This window comes from Nicotiana tabacum, chromosome 23, assembly GCF_000715075.1.
Source record: "Nicotiana tabacum cultivar K326 chromosome 23, ASM71507v2, whole genome shotgun sequence".
Lineage (NCBI taxonomy): Eukaryota > Viridiplantae > Streptophyta > Magnoliopsida > Solanales > Solanaceae > Nicotiana > Nicotiana tabacum.
This window is the reverse complement of record NC_134102.1, coordinates 125,935,371-125,958,065: the sequence shown is the minus strand read 5'-3', so window position 1 is coordinate 125,958,065 and position 22,695 is coordinate 125,935,371. Positions and strand designations below refer to the sequence as shown.

Here is a 22,695-nt window from a genome sequence, read left to right as displayed (position 1 = left end):
TCCGTGCTCTCCCTTTATCTAAGTCCCAAAATTGGGTCCATTAAAAATGGTGTTTAAGGACTATTTATATGTGTAGGGAAAAATACTAGACCAAATAACCAAGTCCAAAACCAAAAAGGAGACAAAATAGGCTTGAGACCCGGACCATGCGTCGCCACGCGAAACGCGCGACGCACCTCACGTCAAACCGCGCCTCATGAGCTCAAGTGCTAGCAGAAAGTCTCGCTTTGCCTCCTTATCCAATCCACTGTTGCCTCATTATAAACTTTGCTGGAAGACCCATTTAGTACAAAACGGGTTCAAGGGAAAGAAAGCACAACGCATGCTTTCAATAATTCGATATAGACCTTTCTTTGGTTGTTGCCTGCAAGTGTTGGTCTGATTCGCAATATATGCAAAGGAAAGGATGAATGGGGTCGTACCTTAGCAGTAGTATCGTTTTAAGTGGGTTACATTCCAGTTGTTTGGTAGTTGCTCACCGTTTCCTGCTTCGAGTTTGTATGAACCTTTACCGATAATCTCGATAATTCGATATGGACTTTCCCAATTTGGTCCCAGCTTCCCTTCGTTTGGATTCCCGGTGTTCAGTGTCACCTTTCTTAACACTGAGTCCCCGATATTAAAGTGTCAAAGGTTGTCTCTCCGATTGTAGTATCTTTCAATCCGTTATTTTTGGGCTGTTAACCGGATGGGGTGACCTCGCGCCTCTCGTCCAATAGTTCCATGCTCGTGCTCATGGCATCGCCGTTTGCCTCCTCGGTTGCATACCAGAACCTAAAACTCAATTCTCCTATCTTGACCGATATTATCACTTCAGCACCATAGACCAACAAGAATGGGGTGGCCCCGGTACTAGATTTCGAGGTCGTACAATATGCCCACAGGACTTCGGGCAAAATTTCCTTCCATTTTCTTTTGGCATCGGTCAATCTCTTCTTAAGGTTTTAGAGTATGGTCTTGTTGGTAAATTCTGCCTGCCCGTTCCCACTAGGGTGATAGGGCATCGATAGGATCCTTTTGATCTTATGATCTTTAAAAAATTTGCTCACCTTCCTGCCGATGAGCTACTTCTGGTTGTGACATACGATTTCGGCTGTCATTCCGAATCAGCATATTATGTGGTCCCAAATAAAATAAATAACTTCTTTCTCCCTGACTTTCTCAGATGCTTGGGCTTCAACCCATTTGAAAAAATAATCAGTCATAAATAATATGAATTGAGCCTTACCGGGGGACCATGGCAGAGGACTGACGATGTCCATTCCCTATTTCATGAATGGCTAAGGTGACAAGACCGAATGTAATAGCTCCCGCTCCCCCGATTAGTAGATCATCAGTGCGTGCCTCTGACACCCGTCGCACTTTCGTACGAACTCCTTCGCATCTTTCTAGATGTCGATCCAATAGTAGCCGGCTCTGATTATCTTATGAACCAATGATTCGGCACCCGAATGGTTCTCGTAGGTGCCTTCATGAACTTCCCTCAAGACATACTCGGTATCTCCCGGCCCCGGGCATATGGTGAGTGGGCCGTCGAATGTTCTCCTGAATAGGATGTTATCTTCGGACATGCTGAACTCGGCCGCCTTCGTGCGTAGAGCTCTCGATTCTTTAGGGTCCGAGGGAAGCTTCCCGGTCTTCGGGTAATCTATATACTTGTTTCTCCAGTCCCAGGTTAAGCTTGTCGAGTTTATCTCGGCGTGGCCTTCTTCCACTACTGATTTCATGAGTTGTACAACCGTTCCTGAGCTGAATTCATTGTCATCAACCGACGATCCCAAGTTAGCTAGAGCATCGGTTTAACTTCGATCACCTTGGCCCCCATGCTTTTAGCCAGTTTGAGACCTGCAATAATGGCCTCATACTCAGCCTCATTTTTAGTCAATTTTACAGTTCTAATAGATTTCCTAACTACGTTACTCGTAGGTGTCTTTAAAACGATGCCAAGTCCAGACCCTTTTGCGTTCGAGGCTTCGTACATAAAGAGGGTCCAGATCCCCGAGGAAGTCCCCGAGTTCAACAACAATTCCCTTTCGACCTCGGGTATTAGGGCCAGCGTGAAGTCGGCCACGAAGTCTGCCAAAATTTGGGATTTGATGGCGGTCCGGGTCGATATTCGATATCGCACCCGCTGATTTCCACGGCCCACTTGGCCAATCATCCTGAGAGCTTGAATTTATGCATTATGTTTCTCAACGAGTAAGTAGTTACGACACATATTGGGTGGCATTAAAAATATAGTTTTAACTACCAGGATACGCTTAGCAAGGCGAGCGCCAATTTTCCAGGTGAGGATACCTATTTTCGGCCTCGTCTAGAGTCTTGCTAACATAATAGATAGGAAATTGCGTACCTTCCTCTTCCCGAACTAGGACCCCACTTACCGCTATCTCGGATACCACTAGATACATGTACAACTGCTCGTATGCCTTCGGAGTATGAAGCAAAGGCGGGCTCAAAAGGTACCGCTTGAGTTCTTACAAAGCTTATTGGCACTCCGGGGTCCATGAGAAGTTCTTCTTCTTCTTTAATAACGAGAAGAACCGATGGATCTTATTGGAAGACCTTGAAATGAATCGGCCCAAGGCGGCAATGTGCACGGTTAGCCTTTGAACGGCCTTGACATTGTCCACCATGGTGATGTCCTCTATGGCCTTGATTTTGTCGGGATCGATCTCGATTCACCAGTTGGACACCATGAATTCGAGGAACTTTCTGGACCCGACTCCGAATGCACATTTCTCTGGGTTCAACTTCATATTGTATTTCTTCAATATGTTGAAGGTCTCCTGCAAATGTTTCAAATGGTCCTCTGTTTGCAGGGACATGACCAACATATCGTCAATGTAAACCTCCATCGAATTTCCTATTTGTTCTTCGAACATCAGATTTACTAAGCATTGGTACGTGGCACCAGCATTTTTTAGTCTGAAAGGCATTACGTTATAACAGTAGGTGCCGTATTTAGTGATGAAGAAAGTTTTTTCATGGTCGCCTAGGTCCATCTGGATTTAGTTGTACCCGGAATAGGCATCGAGAAAGCTGAGGATCTCGTGGCCGGCCATCACATCGATCATGCGATCGATGTTGGGAAGCGGAAAAGAGTCTTTGGGACATGACTTGTTCAAGTCTTTGTAATCTATACACATTCTTAATTTATTTCCCTTTTTAGATACTACTACTACGTTTGCTAACCAATCCGAGTACTTAACTTCCCGGATGGACCCTATTTTAAGGAGTTCAGATACCTCGTCTTTGATGAATGCATGCTTGACTTCGGATTGGGGCCTCCTTTCCTATTTGAACGGGTGAAACTTTGGATCCAGGCTCAGCTAGTGAGTAGTTATTTCCAGCGAGATCCCTATCATGTCAAGGTGGGACCAGGCGAAACAATCTATATTAGCTATAAGGAATTTAATGAGTTTTTTCCTAAGCTCGGGGCTTAACCTCGTGCCCAGGTATACCTTCCGATCGGGCAGGTGCTCGATCAATATGACTTGCTCCAGCTCCTCAACCGTTGACTTGGTGGCGTCGGAATCATCAGGGGCTATGAAAGATCTGGGAACTCCGTAGTCGTCATCCTCTCCCGTCCCCTATTTTTCTGGCTTGGTCGGGGCTGGTGTTGGTGATTGCTATTTGGTTTCTTCCTTGGTGATCAAACTTAGGTTTTTTGATGTCGAGAGTGTTGATATCGGGATCACTTCATCGACCGCAAACATCTCTTTTGAGGTCGGTTGCTCTCTGTAAACTGTTCTAATTCCTCCTAGTGTTGGGAATTTCAACGCCTAGTGTAGTGTCAAGGGTACTACCCTCATGTTGTGAATCTATGGCCTCCCGAACAGAGCATTATATCTCATATCCACTTCGATCACGTAGAACTTTATTTCCTGAACGGTTTCGGTAGTGTTCACCAGTAGTGTTATCTCCCATTTAGTGGTCTCACATGCCATATTGAATCCGTTTAGAACTCGGACTGTGGGCACAATTTGGTCTTGTAGTCCCAGTTGTTCTACGACCCTTGATCTGATAATATTGGCTGAGCTACCTGGATCGATTAACACATGATTAACTAAAAATTTATTTATGAGTATAGATATTATCAGTGCATCATTGTGCGGTTGCATGATGCCTTCAGCATCCTGATCGTTGAAAGATACGGTTCCTTATGGCACATAATCGCGAGTTTATTTTTTCCTTGTGATGGACACTTTGGTGCGCTTTAGCATCGGCCCATGGCGGCGTCGACCCCACCAATGATCATGTTAATGACATGTTGAGGTTCCTCTTGCCTGGTCTGCTTATTGGAGTCCCTATTCCTGAAGTGATTTTTGGCCCGATCACTAGGAACTCTCGGAGGTGTCCATTGTTGAATAACCGGGCTACTTCCTCTCTCAATTGTCGACAATCTTCAGTTATGTGGCCGTGAGTGCCGTGATATTTACACATTAGGTTGGGGTCCCTTTGGGCAGGGTCGGACTATAAAGGTCGAGGCCCATTACCTTTTCGATCTCCATTGTATGGTTGATACCGGTCTTTATTCAATCTTGGTTCACAATCAATGTCTCTTTTGGATCTGTCACTAGCTTTGACGGGATAAACGGACTAAAAAGGGGCCCCAAGCCGATCATCTTCGACCCTGATTTTTGATTGGTACCGGTTATGGACGTCAGGCCAAGTTACCGCCGGATATTCTATCAGGTTTTGCTTCAACTGTTGTGAATCCAATGAACTTCGAGTATTGAGTCCTTAGGTGAAGGTCTGAACGGCCCAATTGTCTGCGACCGGAGGCGCCAAACTGTTTACCCTCTAAAATAGATAACAATTAAATTTGTAAGTGATTTTAAGGATACGTGGATTAATTTAATACAAACAGAAAATATCGCTAGATTAAACAGATAAAGGATGTAATAAATTGTCAAACCACTTAAAAGGGGGATGATTCTGGACTCAATGAAATATCTGTCTTCGATCCCAGACTTACAATAATCAAGCACTGATCAACAAGTGTAAGAACTTTGAATAACAGAGAAAAATAATAGTATATTATCTTGATATACGTGTTACAATGTTGTTAATGAATAATCAGGTCCCCTTTTATATAGTATGGGAGTCTTACTCTAGGTACAATTCTATTAAAGGTAAAAATCTTTCGTTTAACTAATCACTGGATTTCCGCCGGTACGTGCCGAGATCTGCGCCGAGCTACCCGGCTGGTCACGGATATCACGGCCTTTTGTTAATTATGCTCGGTTGCCCGACAACGCTCTCCGAAGTCTTTTGGGATTTGGACTGATCTAGGGGTCATGGCCCCAATATTCCCGAGGGTGGATGTTGTGCCCCCAGACCCTGGCTCGATGAGACCCTTGCCTTGATTCTGGTTCCTTGTCATCACGTCTCTTGCTCGATTTATCTTATTAAAAATCGGGGCTTCACATGGGCCCGATTTCACCCGTATACAAAAATGTTAGGAATAGTATGTTATTTCATTAAGAAAAGTTATTACGAACTATTATACATAAAAAGGGCGGCTGAGAAGGAGAGTTTGTTCTTCAGCAAATCGTCAGTCAGAGAGGGGAATGGACTCCAAAGAAGGCCTTTGTTTTCAATTCGAAAGGAAAATGGTATTCACTGAAAGGACGAAATTGACATACATTTTTATGGATAATCTTAACTCTTTGCAGATTGCAAGTCGATTTTGATCATGGATAGGAATCTTTTTATACTATATTTTGTTGGGTGTCCCCCTTTACTTTCTAATGCTAGAACATAATTTCTTGAAGTGTAGACGATAGGGTGCATTTATCTTAGTAGAAAGTGTTAGGGATATATACTATTGACCATGAAAGTTTGGTTTGGATATAATATTTATTAGGCAGAATGCATAGGCAGCCCCTTAAACTTGGCCATTTTATTCATTTGAACACCTAAACTATTAGTAGTACCTGTTGGGCACTTTAATTGAAGACAAATTGTGTCAACTAGACACATATTTTGAAGTTTCAAGCAAACTAAAGTGTGTGTATTTCACTTGCTACTAACGTGACAAGTAGGACCAATAAGAAAAAATATGTCACTAAAGAAATCAACCAAATTTGAAGGACAAGACTCGTCACTTTCTCCACCCATCATTTTCCCACCAAACACCGCCGGAGCTATTGGAATTACAGCTGAGATTTGAGAGCTCATAACTCAACAACTCTTTCTGATTAACCATTACATTTTCAACTGCCATCTGTTGCAAATTTTCAGCAAGTCCTTATGGATTTGCCATCTTCTCTACATCATCGATGGATTGTTGTTGCTGCTCTTTTCTTCTTCTTTTTTAAATCTGAAAATAGTGATGTTTGAGAAGGCCTTCTCCCAATATATACTACCCTACTAGTAGCAACCAAACCTACTATTGTCCCAGTAGTTCCCTCATCATAAGGGTATTTTAGTAGTTTTGTCCAAAAATCGCGAAACCATCTCCATCACTGCTTACAATTATCCTGCGCAGGCCTATTAATGCCTGTTATGTCCTCAGGTGAGTTTTGGTTGGGGCTTTAGCTTTGTGGTGGTGGTGTGGTGGTGATGCGACGGTCAACGCCTATTTCATTCCTAATTGGCCATTTTTTAATTGAATGTAAAATGTATTCTTAAGAAAAAAATTAGTGTTGACTGTAATTTTCAGGTCACTGGATTGAATTTGAAAGGTAGAGTGATTAGCATAGTGGTGGAGGAAGCATGATGGTGGTAAAGCAACTGTTATAGTGGTGGAGATGGCGCGACACAAAGGAGTAAGAAGGAGATTGAGGCAAAATAGAAAAAGGGAATCTGTTTCTTCTCACGCGCTCAACACAAGTGGTGTGTTATACACACTGCCATGTCAGCAGTGTGTGTCTAATTGACACAATTTATCTCAACTTAAAGTACTCAATAGGTACTACCCTTAGTTTAGGTGTCCAAATGGAAAAAAATGGCCAAGTTTAAGGGGCTGCCTATGTATTCTGCCTATTTATTATGGAATAATTATTTAAACTTTAATAAAATTTTAAATATATCATATATTAGTGTGTTATTTGCTTATATAGTAGATGATTTAGTGTATAGAGTTTAGCTTATACACGGAAGATTAAATTATCAGTTCTGATAAGTATAAAGTTTGAGTTCACAATTTAATAATGGAATTGGACAAACCATCATGGATGATTGTAGCACAAGATTAAATATAATTTATCTTGATTATGGGAATGATTTAATTCCAACTTCTTGTGCTAGTACATTTTGTATGTATTGAAAGGATCAAGTAGAGATAAGTATTTTATCCTGACTTAATAAAATAAATTCTCTAGCCATTAAATGTACTTATACTCTTAATCTTGATATAATTATTATTAACTGTGTAAATTATTATTTTGATTTATTAAAAGGCGAGATCCTTTCGTGGGTCAATATGCCTGGTAAATTAGATAATAATAATAATGTACATTGACGAAGTAATAGTTAGTTGATGGAATCCATGTCTTGGTTTAGAGATTGATGATACACCTTTATGAAAGCTTATAAGATATCATGTGTAAACCCGACCGGTGGATTTTGTATCCAACACATGAAATAAGTTAAGCGAAAGTCTAAAGGGAATAATCAATAAATTAAATTGTCAGTAATTTAATTTAATTGATTACTATCTGGATCTTAACATGGGGAGTTAAATAAGATTTAATGGATGAATTTTGAAATTGAATAAGGAGTGCAATTACGAATTTTTAGTGGAATAATTCGTAATTAATTATGGTGGATATTAATTTCGAAAATTACAAATTAATTCCATAATTGGAAGCCTTGTTAATTAAATTATGTGGTTCCTGTTGTGCCTAAATAATCGAAAATAAAGAAATTCTTTTTTCTGGTGGAAAGGAAAACCTAACAAGTTTTGGAAAAGAGTTTTAACCCTTAAAATATGTGCTATAAATACATAAAGTTTTCCACCTAAAGAAAAGAGAGAAGGTGGCCGAATTTTTCGGCCTTTTTCCTAGAAAATTTCGCCCACACGAAATTAATATTTTTGGATATTATTTGGGTAATAGAGTAGAAGACCTTGAAACGTTCGGAGATCATAATCGTGCAGGTGGTGAAAATTTCATTGAGTTGCTGTGGAATTGGAAGCTCACGTGATAGAGGAGCTTTGTTCACGCTTTAAGAGATAACCCGTGAAATCCCATTTATACTAATTATCTAAATTACATGTCATTTGATAATAGAATTACTTCCGCTGCTTATAATAATCCATCATAAAGTAACGTTACTGTAACTGACTAAAACATGTCGTATTTTAGCTAACAAAGTAAGAGAAGTTAACGGTAGCATGGAAGAAATCTTGACAGGAATGATTGAATCCTTGACAAAGGGAAACATGATGTTTCAGCAGTTCACACTAGTGTTGTTTTATTAACGCACAGAACTAAAACATGGACTGTCAAATTTTGAAGCATGGATCATAAAGCTTTGGTAATACAGTAGGTAAAGTTCAGTTATTTTAGCATACTGATAAAACACGTTTTCTGATTCTATTATAATAGTGAATATAGTTCAAATACTTTTGATGTGAAAAAATGGGTTTTTGTTATAAAATGAAAACTGTAAAGTAAATAAAACGAATACAAGTATAGAGGGAGATTGATATATTTATTCAACTTCAAATTAATGTAAATAATGAACTGAAATCTCCTCTATTTTATAGAAGAAAGGAAACTGCTGTGTAAGCTGCTATTGTACCCGATACAGATAATTTTCTACCGTGGGTAATATTTATCCATAATGGAATACTGAAAGGATAAGCTTATTGTACCATATATAAATAATCTTCTACCGGTGGTAATATTTATCCATAATAAAGTACCAAAAGGATAAACTTCTTCAGGAGTCTTATTTCCAATAGAGTATTAAATAGATAAACATATTTACGGCGGAATTCCATATGGATATGCTTCTTCAGGAAGCTTATTTACAACGGAGTGCTAAATGGACATCCATAATATAAAAACCTTGTTTCAAATATTTAAGTTTCTGCATTCCAATCTTGTATACCATCTTCTCAAAAGTTGAAGTTGGCAAAGATTTAATGAATAAATCTGCCGGATTGTCACTTGAACAGATTTATTGCACATCAATGTCACCATTTTTATGAAGATCATGTGTGTAGAATAATTTTGGTGAAATGTGCTTCGTTCTATCTACTTTTATAAATCCTCCATTTAATTGGGTTATGCATGTAGCATTGTCTTAGTGTAAAATTGTGGATCTTTTATCACATTCCAAACCATATTTTTCTTGAATAAAATGAATCACTGATCTCAACCATACGCATTCCCTACTTGCTTTATGAATAGCTATTATCTCAGCATGATATGAAGAAGTAGCAATAATTGACTGCTTTGTGGAGCGCCATGATATGACAGTACCTCCACATGTAAATATGTATCCGGTTTGAGATCGAGCATTATAGGGACCAGATAAATAACATGCATCTGCATTACCAGCAAGATCTACACTACCTTTGTTAGCATAAAACAAACTTATAACAAGAGTTCCCTTTAAATATCGCAATATATGCTTAATCTCGTTCCAATGTCTCCGTGTAGGAGAGAGTTATATCTTGCTAGTAAATTAACATAAAATGCTATGTCAGGCCTTGTAGCATGTAACGACCCGGACGGCCGTTTTGAGAGTTATTGCCCCGTTTTTTCCATTTATACTTCTTTTTGTGTCATTCAGCTATATTATGTTGTATCGGGTTACTTGGATCGGGTCCGGAAGGAACTCGGAGTGAAATGAGACACTTAGTCTCATAATTGAAAAACATTAAGGTAGAAAAGTGGACCGAATATGGACCTATGTGTAAACGACCTCGGATTCAAATTTTGATAATTCCAATAGCTCCGTATGGTGATTTTGGGCCTAGGAGCGTGTCCGGAATATTATTTGGGGGTCCGTGGTAGAATTAGGCTTGAATTGACGAAATTGGAAATTTGGCGATTTCGGTCGGCAGTGAAAAATTTGATATATGGGTCGGAATGGAATTCCGGAAGTTGGAGTAGGTTTGTAGTGTCATTTGTGACGTGTGTGCAAAATTTGAGGTTATTCGGACATGGTTTGGTTGGTTTCGGCATCGGTTGCCGAATTTGGAAATTTAAAAGTTTTTAGGCTTGAATCCGAGGGTAATTTGGTGTTTGGATGTTGTTTTGAGTGACTCGAAGATTCGACTAAGATTGTATGTTGATATATGACTTGTTGGTATTTTTGGTTGAGGCTCCGAGGGCCTCGGGGTGATTCCGGGTGATTAACAAATTTGTTGAAGTTGGAAATTCTAGCTAGAGCTGCTACTTCTGCTATTTCCGCACCTGCGAAAGAAAGGGTCGTAGGTGAGAGGCCGCTGGTTCGCGTGGGGAGTGCGCAGGTGCGGGAGACGCTGGGCCAAGGCTGGGAACGCAGATGCGAAGAATTGGCCGCATCTGCGAGCTCGCATGTGCGAGGCCTTGATCGCAGATGCGGAGATTAGAAGCTTGGACTGGTTTCGCCGATGCACACCTAAGACCGCAGATTAGAGTCCGCAGGTGCGAGGAAGGGGTCCGCGGGTGCGGAAGCTGGGTGACTAAGTGAGTTGCGTAGGTGCGGCTTCTTGGACCGTAGGTGCGTTCGCACGGGTGCGAGAAAATGGCCGCAGGTGCGAGAAACCTGGACAGAAACCATAAATAGAACCCTTGGCGAATTTTGGTCATTCTTCACAATTTCAACTCGGTTTTTGGAGCTTTTGGGAGGGATTTGAAGAGGGAATCAAGGGGATTTCATTGAGGTAAGTTACTTGAGCCCTAATACTTATATATATGGTGATCTCCCATTGTTTTAATCATGGTAATTAGTGAAAATGAGGGGTTAGGGCTTAAAATATTTGGAGACTAATTTAAGGATTTGAAGAACCAAACGATGTCGGATTTTGATGAATTTGGTATGGTTAGACTCGTGAGTGAATGAGGTTTCTAGTTTTATAAATTTGGTCGGATTTCGAGACGTGGGCCCGGGGGCGAGTTTGAGCCAATTTCGGGTTTTGGTCTAATTTTGTAGTTTTTCTTGTGAAATTCATTCCATTAGCGCGTATTGATGGTATTGTACTGATTGTGAATAGATTCGGAGCATTTGGAGGCCGAGTCCAGAGGCAAGATCATTGCGGGTTAGAGATTTGACCGGTTTGAGGTAAGTAACGATTGTAAATCTAGTCCTGAGGGTATGAAACCCCGGATTTCATATCATTCTACTATTTTGAAGTGACGCACATGCTAGGTGACGGGCGTGTGGGTGTGTACTGTTGGCGATTTATGACTTGGTCCGTCCCATAGCAACTGTAAAGTTGCATACTTTGTTGAAACCATTTGATACTTATATGTTTTAGAAAGAATTTCTTTAAATTGGGCTGAATGCCATGTTTGGGCCTTGCGCCAATGCTGTTTGGACCCTTAGGGGCTGTTTCTTACCATCCTCTCATTGTTTTCGATTGAAAATCTATAACTCAGTTTTATGACTCTATTTTGATGCATATAAATATTTTGGGTCGAATGCCATGTTTTACTAAAATGCCCGAGTGGCTTGAGAGATTTATGACTGAGTGAGGCCGAGGGCCTGATTTGTGAGGATGAGTGTGGATCGGAGCTGCCCGCCTGCAGCATATTTATGTTGGATATCGGCCGAGGGCCTGATTGTGAGGATGAGTGTGGATCGGGGCTGCCCGCCTGCAGCATACTTTATTATTACAGCACGTGAGTTGTCCGTGCAGATTATAGCGCTTGGGCTGAAGGAGCCCCTCCGAAGTCTGTACACACCCCCAGTGAGCGCAGGTACCTACTGAGTGCGAGTGCCGAGTGCTGAGTGACTGGGAGGAATGAGTGATTGTGAGGTATGCCCGAGTTGCACGAGTGACTGTGAGGTTTGCCCGAGAGGCTGTATATGAGTGATGTTTTGCCCGAGGGGCTGTTTATGATTTAATCATTTTTGCTCACCTTTGCATTGAGCCTTTGTTTGAAAAACTGTTAGAAAAATGTCTTTAAATGATTTTTACTGGAACTGGGTTTAAACGACATGTTTGATTCAAATCCTGATTTTTAAGAGCATGTGGTATTTTACTGAGATTTCCTGATATGAACGTTATATGCTTTATTGCTCGTCACTACTGCTCAGTCTTTATTTATTGTTGTTACTTACTGAGTTGGCGTACTCACGTTACTCCCTGCACCTTGTGTGCAGATTCAGGTGTAGCTGGACACGGTAGCGGTTATTGAGTGTTCTGGTTGCAGATTTTCTTGGAGATAGCAAGGTAGCTGTTTGGCGATCGCAGCCCCTGCTCTTCTCCCTCTTATCTTCCTCTAGTTGTATTTAGCTATTTTCCAGGCTGAGTTAGCCTTGATATTGTTAGACAGATTATAGCAGATGCTCATGATTAGTGACACCCCGATGTCGGGCTTTTCTTTTCCTCACTTCTGATTATTTTTTCTTTGATTTGAACTCTTTAAATGGAGGTTTTATGTTAAATAACTTTGAAATTATCTTTGAAATAAAAATATCGGTTTGTTTTGGAAATGAGTCGGCTTGCCTAGTTTCACGATAGGCGCCATCACGATAGAGGTTAGTTTGGGTCGTGACATAGCATTAGCAAGATACATAAGTGCATCAACTGCACTGAGATAGGGTATTTTAGGACCAAGGAGTTTTTCATCCTCTTCTGGAGGTCAAAACGGATCCTTATTCACTTCAAGTGATCGAACAACCACTGGTGTACTCAATGAATGGGCTTTGTCCATGTAAAAGTGTTTTAAGACCCTTTCTGTATAGGCAGATTGATGGATAAAGATTTCGTCTGCTAAATATTCAATTTGCAGATCAAGGCAATGTTTTGTCTTTCCAAGATCATTCATCTCAAATTCTTTCTTAAGATATACAATTGCCTTTTTAAGCTCATCTAGAATTCCAATAAGATTTATGCCATCAACATAAACAATAAGTATTTCAAATTCTGATGATATTTTCTTTATAAAAATACATGGACAAATAACATCTTTTATGTAACCTTCTTTCAACAAATATTAACTGAGGCGATTATACCAGATTTGCTCAGATTGCTTTAAATCGTACAAAGATTTTTGTAATTTAATCGAGAACATTTCTCGATACTTTGAATTATATGCTTCAAGTATTTTAAATCCTTCAGGGATCTTCATATAAATTTGATCAAATGAGTCATATAGGTTATGACTTGCATTTAGATGGCATGACATCTTCAGGTGTCTGGACTACAAGTCCGATCCTCACAATCTTTTACAATATTGTAAACTATATTGTATCAAATATATCGTCGACGATCATTTTGTATTGGTTCCTAAGCGACATAACTTATTGAGATCTCATCACTTTCTTTATTTTCAGGTACTTGAACTTCTTCTGGAGTTTCATGAAATGTTATGTTATGGGCTCTTCTAGAGTTCATTTCCTTCTCATTATGATCATTTTGATCATTTGCTCCTATCATTTTTCAAGGATTGTTACCTTTGTAACCGATCGATTTACTACACTTCATGCGTGCAATAAACTTTATTCTTCAGGGACTTTAATTTTAATAGGAGCATTTTTAACTGAAATATGATATTTAATTTTGGATCAGCAAATGCTTCTGCCATTTGACTTAAATTATCTTCTAAGTGAGGATCATATTAATGATAATTCTATTCATATGGCATATTTTTCAGCTGTTTATTCCATCCTCCAAATATTAGAAAACTAACACATATCCCCAATCTTCTTTGGGAAACCTATCTTTGTGCAGTGTGGTAGATAAATTAATTATATACCACAAATCAAAAGTTATTAGATAGTAAAACTATTTGGTTTCTGATCCTAAACCAATTGTGAGGGGAGGACTTATCATAATTTATTGGTCTGATGCATACAAGTATTGTTGTATGCAATTTAGAAAATCGTAAACCAACACATGATGCTTTGATCTCATAAGCAATAGTTTAGCCATTAACAGTAGGTATTCAATGCTAAACTAGCTTGGATATAAACAAACATCATCAAGATGAACTATCTTGATTTCATAATTTAAAATCATGCTCTTAATTGAGAAAAGAAATTTCAAATGCCAAGCTACAGGTTGACAATAAACATACATATAACCATCTCATATATGCATCTATAAGTAGTTCACATGATAGGTTAATGAGCCCATATTCACCTTTTATATATTCCAGAATTCAGGGGTCTTAGTCCCAACTTTAACTAGTATAATCAATCTATCATGAGAACAAGCAACACAAGAGAATTCTTGAAGAATCTTCTAGTTCTTCAGTATATGCTTATCTCAATTCTCAGATAGCTCATTTAAAAATGGCAAATGAAAACTTCAAGTTTATCATGGTATGTGATATCTCTTAGTAAGCTTCTGGTTTATTATGGCATAAACTTTTGCATTAGTAAACTTTTGATTTACTGTGGTTACTTTTATATCAGTGAATTTCTGATTTACTGTAGCTACTTTTGCCTCAATAAAACTTCTAATATATTGTGACTGCTTTTGCATTAGTAAACTTCTAGTTTACTGTGATACATGATATAGTACAAATTGATGAATAAGGTGGGTCACTTCTCACATACATATTATTTTACCCCCTATGATTGTGGAAACATGAAGATTTTCAATCTTCCAATCATTTGTAGTCTCAATATGATAGCCATTTGTATTAGTAAACTTCAAGTTTACTACCACATATGTTTTGACCATAATCATATAATATGAATGACATATTTGTATATAAGCTCTTCGAGAGCCTTCGTTTATTATCCACAGTCTAATATTTATCGGACACTACTGATGTCATGTGCCTTCTAGACAAACAACTAGCTCTTCAGGAGTTGTTGATATATTTTGTACTATCAAATATTGCTCAGACACTTCTGGTAATATGAGAAAAAATTGTAATCAAATAAACAATATAAAACATTTGTTTAAGCACAACAAAACACCTTTTCATAATATTTTCCTACTTCAGGAGGAAATTCCAATTGTGTTACTTCATCAGGAGCAAATTTAAAATACGAAATATTGAGTATATATTCTCTCAATCATATTAACTCTTCTGGAGGTGAATTGTAATATATTTACATCAAGAGCGCGTTCATATTTACGGCTTCATTAATATTATTACATTCACTTCAGGGAATGGATTAATATTTATCAAAAATTCTCATCCTTCAGGAAATTGAACATAATTATCTGAACGTGCATTAATCACATCAAATTGTAATGCTTCAACTTCTTTTAAAATATTTACTACGCCAGGAGAAAATCGGGCGTCCATGTGATATAGAGAATATTTCTCTAGCTTATCTTTAATTGTAACCATAGAAAGCCTAAATTATCACTTCTGGTGGTCATAGACATATACCACTTGTGGTGGTTAACAAAATTTAGTTACAATGAGATATACGAAACATAATCACTTCTGGTGGTTGTATATTTCTTGCAAACTCTGCTGGAGTTTAAGTAGATCTAACAATATTATCCACTTTGTAATCCTTTATTAAGATAATTAGGATGAAAAAAAATATCAAAATAGGTACTGTATACGTAACATATAACCAAGCAAGCGATGATAAAGATATTAAAATATAAGCAAAAGGCTCAATTAATTTACGCAAATTTGGCTACTCCAGATGTAAGTGATATCAACATCATTACTGCCAAGAAGAAAAACTCACCACCTCAAGGTTATAATCTGCCTTATGATGCTCGGAATGAACAAGATCTAACCACGGACATGAGTGTAGCCTTACATCGGAGATGAACACTGAAATAGAAATTAAATTTGAAGTAAGTGCTCAAAATGGCAGAGTTTCGTACTGATAACGTGTTATAAAATAAAGATTGTAAAGTAAATAAATCGAAGACAAGTATAGAGGGAGATTGATATATTTATTCAACTTCAAACCGATGTACATAATGAACTGAAATCTCCTCTATTTATAGAAGAAAATAAGTTGTTGTGTAAGCTGCTTGTAAGGTGCTATTGTACCACATATAGATAATCTTCTACCGGGGTAATATTTATCCATAACGAAATACCGAAATGATAATTTATTGTACCAGATATAGATAATCTTCTATCGGGAGTAATATTTATCCATAACGGAATACCGAAAGGATAAAGTTATTCAGGAGATTTATTTCCAATAAAGTACTAAATAGATAAACATATTTAAAGTGGGGTCCCATATGAATAAGTTTCTTCAAGAAGCTTATTTACAATGAATTACTATAATATATTTATAACAGTTTTGAAAATTTAGTGTTATAATGAGTAAAGTTCCATAATAATACGTAATATCAATTCGAGGTTCGAACTTATAATTAAGCTCTAGTTCAAATTGTAATAGGACTATTGTCTTATTTTCTCTGAGACCTAAACAAAATATGATCAAAGACTATTGCCTTATTCTCTTGGAGACCTAAACAAAATATGATCAGTAGAGCCTATAAGTCGATCCGTTTCTTCCCGAATTTTGCCAGAAAATCTGCTTACAAGGAACAATTACAATACGGCCTTTCCTCCGGGCGTTTTCCTCGCGAATGAAAAATGAAAAGGTACTCCAAGAAAGAATGCTGGAGAATATGAACATGCTACTTTCGTGAATTCTCTCTGCTTTTTCTTCGCAATAACTTCTCCAGCAATTTAATCCACCATAAATTATTTATGAATTCAACATTTTAAGTCAGTGACCGTCGAGTATCAATACTTGTATTGTATACGCTGATAACACTGCGCAAAACATTATTTTAAGAAAATCAAGTTTAACGAGCATTGGACAAAATTTACAAATATATGGGTCTATCTTTCACTTGCGGATTAATCAGATTTGATAAATACATATTTCCCATCATTTAGATTCAAATATCTTATAATTAAGATCCATGACAGATAAATCTAGTATAATGTTCTTTTTCTATAGATTGGCTAAGCCCAGAATTCACGTTTTACCAAGGAAGTAATTAATGTTTAATGTCCCCTCTTTCATATAATCTGTTTTGAACTATGTATAATAAATTGGTCAATACTTTTATGGAGATGAGATTGCTTTGAAACAACCAACAGAGAAAAATCACAGCGGTGAAAAATCAAGCAGCATTTTTCCACTCCTCTGAGCAAAGCCATACAACGACAAACAGCAAAACATTAAAACCACCACTTGGTATAAAAGCACAGCCTTTGGACCCACAAGTCTTCGTAGGTGGCACTCTCTGCTTCTGCATGTCTACACTCACCGCCACATACATATTGTACAACAACCGAAACCACTTCACAATTCTCAGCTCCTCTTCTGTGAAATTTGAGTTTTTTCTTTAATGGGGTCCTTTAGTTTTGCAGTATGTGTAAGCTTAATGTTGCTGGTTATGGTCGTTGCTATTCCTTTTGAATTACCCAAAAATGGCAGAAGGATAGGGCGGCTGCACCGCTGGTGGGACCCCTTAATACGATCGCCGGTAGATCGTGATGATGAGTCTGAAGACAAGGACGGTGTTCGTTGGGCAGTTCTCGTGGCTGGTTCTAATGGATACGGAAATTATCGGCATCAGGTATTAAAAGCCTGATCATGAATACCCTCATGCAAATTATACTGTAAAGCTAAAGAAAAAGAACTACTCTAAAAAAGGAATATAGTTTCAATTTGATACATTGGAATCACTAGAAAGAAAAAAAAGACCCTCTTCAAACTCAAACTTGTTGGCACTTTTTGCTTTCCAAGATTTAACATAAGCTTATTTTCACCAACCTTTTTAGAAAGTACTTTTAACCATTTTGATAGGAAGAGTATGTCAGCTTATAGTATTACTTTTCTACAGTTTTTGATTGTTGCAAATTTAATCCGAAAAATTGAATTACTCTAGTCTGATTTTAGTTTCGGAAGTTAGTCGAATTAATTCTAGGTGAAGCTAAAAGTAGCATAGGGGTCCATGGAGAGGTGGAGCCAAGATTTGAAACTTATGAGTTCAGTATTCTAATTTTTTCAAGTTACTAGGTTCTAAATTAATAATTTGCATAATTTAATAATTCTTTATGACAAATATAGGGTTTAAACCCATATCAGAAGGGCTAGTTCCGCCCCTTGGTCCCTGGCTCAACGTTTTTACAATCATAAGCTCGATCATGAGGGCCCTATTTGTCGCCATTTATTCTGGGTTACTGATCAGATGCTATTAAATGAATTGGTATATATTTGAGCTGATGGAGCTACTGTTCCATTTACAAATCAAATAATCTTATCATTTGGCGACTTTTAATATTGCTTTGCTTATTGGTTTTGAAGCCATTTTGGGGTGAATGCAGGCAGATGTATGTCATGCTTACCAGATTTTGAAAAGAGGAGGATTGAAAGATGAGAACATAGTTGTATTCATGTATGATGACATTGCCAAGAGTGAGCTAAATCCAAGACCCGGAGTCATAATCAACCATCCAAACGGTAGTGATGTCTATGCTGGTGTGCCGAAGGTAATAACCAAATGTTGTTGTATCCTTGTCGCTGTATTGTCATTTTGCCGTTAAATACGAGTGCCTGTAGTTCCTTTGAGGTTTAATTACCAAAACATTGAACCTCAAAGAACCATAGCTCTCTATTAGTTGATGATAAGGCTGCTACTTGCTGATGAGGCAATTACTGTAACCTAACTTGAAAATGGCATGAAACCTTTATTTGGGAGGATGTCTCTTCGAACCATAAGGAGGCTAGTGCCTTTTTTATATGAACGCCAAATCTGCTATCATAAAAAAAAATTTAGTTGGTACCAGTCTGATAGGCAGAGTGAAAACATTTAGACTCTTAGCAACTCCAATTGACTGGATGTGCTTCATCCTTAATTTTAGTATCTTGATCATAGGTTGATTTGACTACAAACGCTAACTTGGTGATAGGAGTGGATCGAAATGTGGAAACCTGAATTAGGTGAAGAACTTTATGAGAAAAATGTGAAGCCTGATTCTTGTACATTTATAGCACTCATATCGTGGATTTGACTGATTTTAAAGGGTAAATTTCTCCCTGCCTTTAGCGAGCAGTAAACTCACATTGGTAAGATGATTATGATAGGATTACACTGGCGAGCATGTCACTGCGGCGAACTTGTATGCCGTGCTTCTTGGTGATAAGAGTGCTGTGAAAGGTGGAAGTGGGAAGATCGTCGATAGTAAACCAAATGACAGAATATTTCTCTATTACTCTGATCATGGTGGTCCAGGGGTGCTCGGTGAGTCTATAATCCAGCTTGTATCTTGTTTACATGAATTGTCAAATAAATCTTTCAATAATATATGCACCTTATTAGCAGTCGATTGAAAGACAATTCTGTTAAGTTATTTTGATTCTCACTTCCTCTGTCCCAGGGATGCCGAACATGCCTTTTCTTTATGCCAAAGATTTTATTGAGGTCTTGAAAAAGAAACATGCAGCAGGGACCTACAAAGAAATGGTACAGAAAAGCCCTTTTTAATTTTGTACTTTTGTAGAACCATTTGAGATAGTTCCATTTGGTGACCCAAACGTACTTAGTTTTCTGTTTGTTCTGCTTTATGCAGGTCCTCTACATTGAAGCTTGTGAGAGCGGGAGTGTTTTTGAGGGTATGATGCCTGAAGACTTGAACATTTATGTGACAACAGCATCAAATGCCGAAGAGAGCAGCTGGGGGACGTATTGCCCAGGAATGGATCCTCCACCTCCACCGGAATATATCACATGTTTGGGAGACTTATATAGTGTTGCATGGATGGAGGATAGGTAATGCAAAGTAAACGATTGCTTGACTGATTGGTTGTAAGATTTGGAAAATTATTGTTGTAAACCGAATCTGTCCACGCGATATTAAAGACTAAGTGAGCTACCGAATTGCTGATGATTACTCAATGTTTAACTTGTTTTCAGTGAGTCTCATAACCTGAAGAAGGAAACAATAAAACAACAGTACGAGAAGGTGACTTAACGAAAATACTTTTATTTGGAGCCTCAAAGTATATTTTGTGTGCCATCATCATCATTGAATGCTATACCGTCACTGTAGGTGAAGGAAAGAACTTCCAACTTCAACAACTATAATGCTGGATCTCATGTTATGGAATATGGAAGCAAAGAAATTAAGCCAGAAAAAGTTTATTTGTACCAAGGATTTGATCCTGCCACCGCGAATCTTCCTGCAAACAAGATTGCTTTTGCGCACGTGGAGGTTGTCAACCAGAGGGATGCTGATCTTCTCTTCTTATGGGAGAGAGTAAGTCTGAATTCAGATTTCCATAGCATAATTCTTTTTGTGTATCTTTACATAATACTTGATTAGTTCTTTACGTGGTGTGATATTGTCCGCTCCGGGCCAAGCCCACGCGACTTTCCCCAAAACACCTCACACCATTTAGAGATTCCTATTTTTTCAGCTACCAATGTGTGACTTAGTTCTTACACCCAACATATAGAGTAGGATGGACTGGTACAAGTTTGTCTAGTGAGTACAGTTGCATTTGTTTTGTGTGCATTTGTTTGTGTTCTATCTGGTGACCGTTCTCAAAGCGGAATGTATCGCAGATTACAATATATAGCTGATACTTTTCGTTAAACTAGAGATTGAATTGGAATTATGAATGCTAGGAATCCACCTCTCAAAGATAGTTCAAATTTAGAAGGGACCACCACCCAAAATGGAAACACTACAAGCACCCTTTTGTAGTGGTGCTTTGTAGTAAAAATCAATGTCGCTTTGGCTCGGCTTTGATACAAGTTTTCTTGATCTCTACAGTACAAGAAGCTAGCAGACAATTCATTGGAGAAGGCCAAGCTTCGGAAAGAGATAACGGACACAATGCTGCATAGAAAACATCTAGACGGGAGCGTAGATGCAATTGGAGTCTTTCTTTTCGGCCCAACAAAGGGTTCTTCTGTTCTCAACTCTGTTAGAGAACCTGGTTTACCTCTCGTTGATGATTGGGATTGCCTAAAATCGACGGTAATCTGAAAATCTATGCAATTATTTGATAAATGTTGTTCGAATTTGACTTGAATTCCCCCATGATATAACTTAATATTCGTTTTTCTTTACCAGGTTCGCCTTTTCGAGCTACATTGTGGTTCTCTAACACAATACGGGATGAAGCACATGAGAGCATTTGCAAACATTTGCAACAATGGAGTGTCGAGAGATGCTATGGAGGAAGCTTTTATGGCTGCTTGCAATGAGCGTAAGAGAGAGGAGTATACCGCTGCCAACCGGGGCTTCAGTGCTTGATCACTCGGTCTATCTTGTTTTAACATAAATACTGAACAAGAATTGCTCTACACATCAGTAAAAACTATGCTTGTAAGATAATAGTATTAGAATGTTTAATGCCTACTTTTGGTTTCCTAGATTTTTCCTTTGTACATGTGCCTCGAACTGTTGCAAGTACAGTGGTAGCATACTGATGCTAATGATATAATAATTTGCATTACCTTGGTTCAAAACAAGAAGGCATAGTATTGGTATAAAAATTTAATACTACCTTAATACTTTGTTTGGTTAGTAAATTTGGTATAAGTTATTTTGGAATTATAATTAGTACAGGGATAACTTATATCTTGTAGAGGGGGTAATTAGTGCCGGGATAACTTATACCTTCTTATTAGAAATTATGCAATTGTCATTTTTAGTACAACATACCAAACAGTGGATAAACAACAATATTATGATAACTAATTCCAGCATAACTTATAACATACCAAACAGTGGATAAACAACAATATCAGGATAATTAATCTCAGCATCACTTATTCCGTCACAAGCCGTAGTCAGATCAAGCATAACTTATTCCGACACAAGCCGTATTCAAACCAAACGATCCCTAAAGGAATTCGTTTGGACTTTAGTGACTTATAAACAATAGAAAAAGTCAAATTATGAAATTTGACGATCTCTATACTTTTTTTTTTTTTTTAATTTTAACATTTTATCTTATTCTTACCTTACAAGTTACAACATTTGGTATTTCTTGATTTGGAAGAATTGACGACGTCCGTGTTTTATAAGAGGAGCGATAACTGCATGTTAGTCCTATTTATTTTGTCAAACAGACTGGATGGTGTTCGACTTGTACATGCAGGGTAATTGAATAGTCATTATGAAATACATAAATAGATTTCAAAGTAGATGATCTTAAATTTATGTTTCCATTCAGGCAGAACTTTAAGTTTTACAAGTCTTAGCCATCGGTTTATCCCATTTCTACTCATCGGACAATCCAAAAAGTACTATTCAAGGATCAAAATATAAAGACTACCCCAAAAAGTATTATATTTCTGCAGAGGGTTATTGGATTATTGCTTGAACGGTTACTGAACTATGGAAATCAGTGAACAGTGTTTTTTTATAATTTTTTTAAATCTAAAAGTGTCACTTGAACACAGTAAACGTGTGCTAGACGGGATGAGATCCCCTCCGATGAAAGTTGGTCCGGTATTGTTCAATGCATAGACAGATGCATGCCATGTGTCCACCTAAATATTTCATGGATTAGATTCATTTTGTTGTAAACAATTAAAAAAGGTAAGGAAATTTTGAATTAAAATGATAAGAAAAAAAAAAAACCAACGGCCGCCGTTTATGT

General features: G+C 38.0%; 1 protein-coding gene across 1 annotated transcript; it reads left to right on the top strand.

The window, feature by feature from the left end:
* Positions 1-17,378: 17,378 nt before the first annotated feature.
* LOC107795055 (vacuolar-processing enzyme) lies at positions 17,379-21,422 on the top strand. The gene is given in 9 exon segments (NM_001325597.1): positions 17,379-17,653; positions 18,405-18,569; positions 19,165-19,321; positions 19,458-19,543; positions 19,650-19,849; positions 19,994-20,042; positions 20,130-20,336; positions 20,856-21,062; positions 21,159-21,422. Coding segments are annotated over 9 exon segments (1,485 nt in total). The 5' UTR covers positions 17,379-17,422; the 3' UTR covers positions 21,342-21,422.
* Positions 21,423-22,695: the final 1,273 nt, after the last annotated feature.